At 23.6% G+C, this 8,041-nt stretch overlaps 1 protein-coding gene across 5 annotated transcripts; it reads left to right on the top strand.

The window, feature by feature from the left end:
* The first annotated feature begins 3,000 nt into the window (after positions 1 to 3,000).
* Positions 3,001 to 7,736, top strand: LOC102674149. 5 transcript variants are annotated; one of them, XM_031514841.1, is made up of 3 exons: positions 3,001 to 3,033; positions 3,799 to 3,903; positions 6,942 to 7,736. In XM_031514841.1, the coding sequence occupies exons 1-3, from the start codon at positions 3,016 to 3,018 to the stop codon at positions 7,077 to 7,079; spliced, it is 261 nt and encodes an 86-aa protein (XP_031370701.1). In that variant the 5' UTR covers positions 3,001 to 3,015; the 3' UTR covers positions 7,080 to 7,736. The 5 variants fall into 5 exon arrangements, 3 of the variants coding, with proteins under 3 accessions (XP_031370701.1, XP_006625121.1, XP_006625122.1); XM_006625058.2 differs by lacking the exon at positions 3,001 to 3,033 and adding an exon at positions 3,177 to 3,410; XM_006625059.2 differs by lacking the exons at positions 3,001 to 3,033; positions 3,799 to 3,903 and adding exons at positions 5,214 to 5,356; positions 5,844 to 5,974.
* The last annotated feature ends 305 nt before the right edge of the window (positions 7,737 to 8,041 follow it).

The raw sequence follows: 8,041 nt of genomic DNA, 5'->3' as shown, positions 1-8,041 counted from the left end.
ATTAGAATTTTATATAATTAATATAATAATTAATATAATTAATATAATTAATATTATAAGAATTAGTATATAATTAATATATTATATTAATGTTAATTTAATTCATTTTTTTATATAATTTTTATAATTAAATTCTATTTTTTAAATTTTAAAAGAAATATGATATTTAATATATATTTATAGAATATATAGAATAAATTTGTAATTTATAATTTAATGATTAAAAAAGATATTTATTTAATATTTATATTTTTTAACACTATTTCTTTTTCTATCTTGATTCAATAATTTTAGAAGTTATATTTATTGTATTTAAAGTTATATTTATTGCATAATGTAATGAGTATTGCACTGATAAAAAATAATATTGATTTTATGAGAGCAGAGAATAGTAGTATTCATATGATCATATATATCCAATTTTCAAACTATGATAAATACATCTTATACAGTTTAGAAAATATTTTTCGAGAATTTATATATAATAATAATTTTATGATTTATAGATGATATTATTTTTTGACCAAATAAAAAAATAATTTTATTTACTCTTAAATGATATTTATTTTTAATAATAATAATAATTATTTATATTTATTTTTCAAAATTCAATTAAATTTTATAAAAAAATATTATATTTATTTCAAAAATATAAAAAATGTTTTCTTTAAAGTTGCATTTAAATCTTCCTTATATTTAATAAACTATTGAAAACATTATTTTATTTTATCTTATCTTATGTTATATTATATTAATATATTATATTAATATAACTATTTTATCAAATTATTTATTTAATTGATTTATAAGTTCATGAAAGTAGAATTTTTTGTTAACATAAAATTTAATTTTGAAATGGATTATTATAAACAATAGGATATAAGATATTTGAAATTTTATATTTTACCAAGAACAAAAATTACAGATGATATAATTTTTTCGTTAACCTATAAGAACATTTATTATTTCTAATATTATTATTTCTATGTTTAATGCTTTTTATATTCCGATGAAAAAAATAAATGAAAGTTAATGTTAAAGCTAACTTAATATACATATATAAAATTAACATAATATTATGAAAATCAATCTGAATAAAAGTTAGTATTAATTTTGTGAAAAGTATTCGTATGTTTCATATGATTGAAAACAAATAAAAAATCTATAACCAATCGATTTGTTTGATAGTTCTAGTATTCATATACGTTTTTCAATAATGCCGCGTTTAAATATTATTTCATTACTTGACTTTTAATAGGATAATTGAACTTTTGTCAATCAATTCCATTTGTCAGATTGTAAACTGCTATTATTTAAACGATAAATCGTAAGTGATAAAAAGAACTATTAAACTTTTATTATGTTAGCAATAGCTATACGAATTGTTTCCGATAAATGGATTTTTATTGTAGTATGATAGCTTACCGGAAGTTGTTTTGTCAACTTCCTCAGTTTGAAGTCAGTTGAAGAAATTTTCTAATCGTGAATTTTTCCCTTTTCAATTGAATAAATTTTCGAAATGATGCTTGTTTTTTTTTATTGATCTTGAGCTAAAACATGTATGAAATTAATGTTTTTTATTCGATTTTTTTTTAATTATATACCGATAAATGAAATTTTAATTATTTCAAAATAAAAATAAAGTTTAAAATAGTCATTTCAAAATAGAAAAATTTTTATTGAACTGACTGATGAAATTAATAAATTAAAAAATTAAAAAATGTTTTTGATATGTTAAAATAATAAATTAAAAAATTTCCTATTATTATATTTCTAATATCCTCAGCTAAAAATCTTTTTTTATTTATTTTTGAAATCACGTAATCTCTATTTGAAGAATAGAGAATATTTGTTTAAAAATAAAATATTCTTTTTTAAATAAAATATAGTAAGAAACATCTATTTTGAAAATTTTCTTTTAGTGTAGATTAAAATTAAAAACAAATAAAAAAAAAGAGAAATATCTTTGTTTCTTGCAAAATGATAATCCTTTTATAAGAAGAATTGCAAATTGTATACTTTGAATTTTTAAAAAGTTATATATTATATATTATATATTATATATTACAAATTATATACAAATTATATATTATATATTATATATATAAGATTAGTGCATATTATGAAATATAATATATTGTTTCTTCAAATTTTTTTGAAATCATATATTTAATTATGAAATAAATTCTACAATTCTACTTTTCTAAATAATTAATTAGTTCTATTATTTCATATTCATAAGAATTATTCAATCAATAATCTAATAAATTTTTTTGTAAATTATACAATATTGCAATTCATATATTTTCTTTATGTTCTAATGTAATTTTAAAATAATTTATCAAGTATAAATTATATAATTAAAATAAAAAATATCTTTAATCTTTTAATATTTTTTACATAAATTTTCAATAACCTCTCGTATTTAATTTTTAAAATATAAAATCATTGAAATATTTTAATTATTCATCAACATTCATTTATAATTGATTTACTATTATTTTTTGAAATAAATTTCACTATATTCGATATATGTAATTTACAGCAAATTTCTTCATAATATAGTGATATTTGTCAAATTTAATAGATAATATCAGTCTATTAATTTCAAATTTTAAAGAAATATTTCATATGCACCAACCTAATATATAATCACTTTTTCATATTTGAAGACCAATCATTTTGCCATGAAATTGAAATTTACAAAGCGTGAATGACAACTAATATTTTTAGCCTGTTCATTAGATCAGGCTTCGGATAAGATACGAATCTTGATTTAGGGCCAACATTAAGCGCGATCTGAACACCGTATAAAACGAAAACGACGTTGCGATGCTCATTGACTCTAGATTGTTCTCGGAGTGATTGCCTTTTTCTCGCGAAAAACGTCATTCATTGTCTTTTAAGGAAAACAGGAAACAAGATCTGACGAAGGAACGTGAATTTTACGTGACTTGCCTCCTGCGGCTTCAGCCGTTAAAAAAAAAAATAAGGACAGAGACCCGATTCGAATCAATGGACAGTTTCCAATTTGTAAGCTTATATAATTAATTCGTGAATCACATTGGATTTTATTTTCTATATATGATCACGTTGTTTCTTTATAATTATTTGATCTATTATCAGTTTACACATAGATTGATTAAGATGGATATGGTCTTTGTGTTTTGATTAAAATTAAAAGTAACACAGATTTCATTTTCGTATCTGGGGTTAGTTCGTTGTTATACGGCGCAAGCGCTATACAATAAAATACGTTACCCGCATTGAGTGTACTCGGTAAGCTGGATAAAATGGGTGCACGTTTAATACAGTGTCTATTTTATCGTTTTATTGCGAGAAATACATTGATGTTAAATAGTGTAATAAAAGGTCAAAACAATCACGGTTATTTTTATCATAAACGACAGGTATGTCAATTAGAGGTCACGTGTAAAAAATCAAAATAATATCCTTTTTTTTAATATCATTAATCTCATTAATTCACTGATTGTGATTTTCCCTCCTCCATAACACGATTGGCGCAGGTTCAATCAAATCACGTGGCCTTGTGCATGGAGTAATCACAATTACATCTAGTTATCGACGTGCCCTCATCAAATTCTCTTGTGCTAAAGAGCTCAATATACCTTCAATGATCACAAAATATAATGCATGGTACAACACTGCTTTTTTCTTTTTTGTTGTTTTTTTTTTTGCAAAAATCATTATAAGTTTTGATATAAAGTTTCAAATTAAAAAACAAGTTGCAAATATAAAACATCGTCAAAATTTATAACATAATTAAAATGGTTACAGCATTCCTATAGAGAGTTATGGACAATCGCAGCTAATTTGATCCCTTCTGCAGTAATGAAATGCTACGTCCAAAAGCAATCTAAATTCATTGATCCGATAATAGGGGTGAGTTAAATTTGTTATATATTTGAAAACATCCTTTGTTATTTTTAATTTTCGCGGTTTTTTTTTTATTTATCTTGTATAGACACTAGTCTGTATCCATCTTTTACCGATAATATTATTATCTTATCAATGAGGTAAGTAGTTACTCTTTTCTATATACTTGGGTGTGGTGCCACCTATCATAATATACAGAGGTCATCAACTAGTCACTCAGAATTTATATGATTACTTCAGAGCTTCGTGAACATCATCATGAACTTATATTCATTTAAAATTTGAGTATGTTTTGGAATTTAATGACTTTAATAAAATGTGGTGTTCTACGAGTAATTACTAACCTAATTTGGGGACAGGTATGTAAAGTTTCTTTAATAAAATAAACGTAACATACGTATAATCTATAATAAAGGTAAGTTTATTTTTTTAAGATGTTATTTTATACTTTTTTGCTATAGAAATATTAATTTTACTTTGCATTGGTAATATTTGCATAATAATTTAATGATAGAATAATATTTTTATGGATTTTAATTCATTGCACGTTTTCCTCGTGCTACTTATAAGCGAGGTTATCAAATGAGTATATCATACATGTCATTTAACTTCTATTTAATTAAAATATTTTATTTCATTATTAATATCAATTTTATCATAAATATTTATTTGCATTATTATAGTAGTATTTAATTATTTAAAAATAGAATTAATAAAGTATTTTATACATATATATACATATTCAAAGTAAAATATGTCTTTTTTCAATATTATTTATTTAAAATTTGGTTAAAATATAAAATAAATTAATAATATTGTAGTTAATATTGTGATAATTATTTTTTAGTTATAATTCTATTTCAATCCATTTGTGAAAGATTATATACTAATTATAAATGAAAACTATTTATTTTTCATACACATTTCAATGATTTTAGATTTAAAAATATTTTCTTTTTATTAAAAAAGAAATTTTTAATGAATATTTATTATTGTTTTTATAATAGTGTAGCCGGTATAATTTACATACATATGTATCCATCTTTTTGTATCTGCCGGAAGTATATATATTTGAGGTTTAGTAAGCTAAGTTCGTGCATAGTCGGTTCAGTTCGTAGATAGTCGGTTTTACGATTCTGTACGAATATAGTCGAATGCCATTCGCCAATCGCATCGATCCAATATCCACATCGTTGTCACATACAACAGTGTTGTACGTAGCACATCATTACGCTCTTTAAGTATTTTGTGTTTGCAAGTATTTTGGGACCAACCGAACTTGACTTCTTTCTTAAATGTAAGTTCCATTATTGTAATATTATCATAATATATTAAATTTGGATTATTCAAAATGTCTAGCAGAAATTGTGCATGTGTTACGTTCACTGGTACTTGATGCTTCTCTACCTCCAAGATGGCCGCCGTTTCATGAAAGTTCCCTTATGGCGTATGCTTTGCGGTTTGTCTCTCCACTTGTAAATTTTGTCGCTTTCATTTCGTCATGGTTATTAAATATATATGCATTGTACATTATCATGATGCAAAATCTATTCTTTGAGAATATTAGTGTATAAGTTCGATGTTTCGTCTTAAAAAGCGAGTATTTCGTTGGCATTGATTTTGGTAGTGAGCGTGCCCACGCGTATTCATTACTTCATTCTTATTTCATTTCCCTATATTTTATTGCATCTGTCACCATGCATATTATATTATCGTTCCAATTGTCTTCTCTTTGATATTCTTCGGATAATATATAATCCAGTGATTTTGGCGGGATTTTCATTTTCACATGAAAAATAACTCCCTTGGATTTCATGTGAAATTGTATTATACTCTGAACAGAGATTCTCACAAATAATAGGTATAATTTCTTATCTTTTCGGAGTGGGCTGTTTTTCTTGTAGTGCTTAGTATAGTTTTACGATGCAACTGCCCACATTTTGCAGAATTTTTTGAGCTGATGTCTGCGTCGTTGTCAAAAAATCCTGTCATACCACAAGCATCATCTTCACGTTCCTGGATATCATCAATCCTCAGATTCATTCGGGATCAAGTGAGCTTATTTCGTCTTCCTAATGTAAGTACATGTAGTGTGGTTTCATTAAAAAAGCTCTGATCCTAATATTTTTCCAACATTTGTAATATTATTATCTATATATTGTATACAGCTGAGATTTATAATTTTTTTCTGTCAACATGCTGACCATGTCATATTGATAATGATGTGAAGTCAATTACAAAAATTTCTGTTATTATGGATCATTTAGGATTTATAGTTAGATGTCATTTTTTTTATTTCTTTCTGTTTCATTTTACATTTATTTCTTATTTCAATTAATTATAATATGTTAATTATAAATACTAATAAATAAATGTTAAATAACATTTGTTTGTATATATTTATAAAATGAGATGTATTCAATACCAGTGAATTTTTATGAATATTTTAATGAATTATTTGACTTTTTAATAAATAATAATAATAAATAAAGAATACAAATAAATTATATATAAATAATGATACAATAATTATTCTTTATACATACATATATACATACATATATACACATATATTTATCATTTTTATATTTATAAATTTTAAAATAAAGAATATATTATAAATTTATTAATATTATTTATATTAATATTATTTTTTATCATTATATCTTGAGCACTATAAAACATTTCTAATTATATATGTTTTGAAGAAAATTTAAAAAATTTTTTTTGAAATAGTGATTATGAATCATAATATTAAATTAAAATTCTTTTTCATATGAAGAAATTGATAAAAAAATAAAAATAATATAATTTAATATTGTTACATTCATTAAAGAAAATATGTTCTTTAACAAGAAATTTAAACAAAATATTTTATTATAAGATTAAAAGTAATATAAAAATTATTTTCACGAATGTAATCTTCTCTAATTAGACAAGTATTTGATTTTTTCTAAGTGTCTGATTTATATATTTATATATAAATCATATAAATATATAAATATATTTATATATTTTAAATAATACAGATTAATTTGTTTCAGATGCCACGAAGCAGGAGGCGTCACCGTACTCGCAGCCATTCAAGAGCACGTTCAAATTCTGGAGGCTCTCTTCAATATGAACACAAGAGACGCCGCATAGATTATGAAAGTCCAAGGAGTAAAGGAACATATAGGTGAGTAATAAAACTAACATTTATTCCATAATCTATATTAATATACATCTGATTGAAAATTCAGATGATTATTTTTTGATTTTATATATAATAATCAAAAAATATATTGTATATCATTATTAATATTCTATGCAATTTTAATTCTGTTCAATGCATAATAATGTTTGATAGTGACATATCTAAAACATATGCAAATCAATTAATAATCACTGTAAAATATTGATTTTTAATAAATTATCAATTAATATATTTTGAAATTAGAACAATCACAAGTGTCAAAGTATACTTACTATTACAAATGTTTCAAAAAGAAGACTAAGATTATTGAGAATGATTTTTGTAAGACTTGCGCAAAAAACATTAAGAAAGAATATCGGAGTGGGGAATAAGTGGAACTACAGCATACGAAACCAATGCCACGAAGGCGTCTCCCACTCCTTAATGCGTCTAGTATGAACCGAGAAGACGATAGAAATTCTCCATGAGATCTTTATGGCTGTCAGCCAGTCGTGATCGGTGCGTTCGAGCTTTATTGTCGCCCGGGAAAATCTTGACTTCAAGATTTACCGGACATAATTGATTGAGTACAGGAAATAGTCTTTGGCTATTATCTGAAAAAGCGTTTCGAAAAATATACGTGAGTGCTGATGTGGGTTTTATCTGAAATGATTTCATTGGGAAAAAGTTGCAAACGTGCGAAAGGTATAAATGAATCGAGGTACATGTGAGGATTTATTAGGTTTTGGAAATTAGATATGTGTGCAGTTTAAAATAAATATTTTATTTTGATGTTTGTAATTTCCCGCGTAATTTGATATTTATAATTATTTCTTGGAAATATATAGATAGGAATTGGAGATAGTAATGTAATAATATTGCTTTTTTTTTTTTGGCTGATCTCGTATTTTATGTATTGTTTTTGATAATGATTCGCTATTATTTTCAGAAAAAGCTAATTATCTACTG

The sequence above is a fragment of the Apis dorsata genome, unplaced genomic scaffold, assembly GCF_000469605.1.
Source record: "Apis dorsata unplaced genomic scaffold, Apis dorsata 1.3 scaffold_1249, whole genome shotgun sequence".
In the NCBI taxonomy this organism is placed as follows: domain Eukaryota; kingdom Metazoa; phylum Arthropoda; class Insecta; order Hymenoptera; family Apidae; genus Apis; species Apis dorsata.
This window is presented reverse-complemented; position numbering and strand designations above follow the sequence as displayed.

What these genes read in the sequence shown, in the direction of transcription:
- LOC102674149 (XM_006625058.2), top strand. Translation starts at nt 3,294, where the DNA reads ATGGGTGCACGTTTAATACAGTGTCTATTTTATCGTTTTATTGCGAGA. An exon ending in ATTTTTATCATAAACGACAG is followed by an intron (nt 3,411 to 3,798) that starts GTATGTCAATTA and finishes AAATGGTTACAG; the next exon opens with CATTCCTATAGAGAGTTATG. An exon ending in TCATTGATCCGATAATAGGG is followed by an intron (nt 3,904 to 6,941) that starts GTGAGTTAAATT and finishes AATTTGTTTCAG; the next exon opens with ATGCCACGAAGCAGGAGGCG.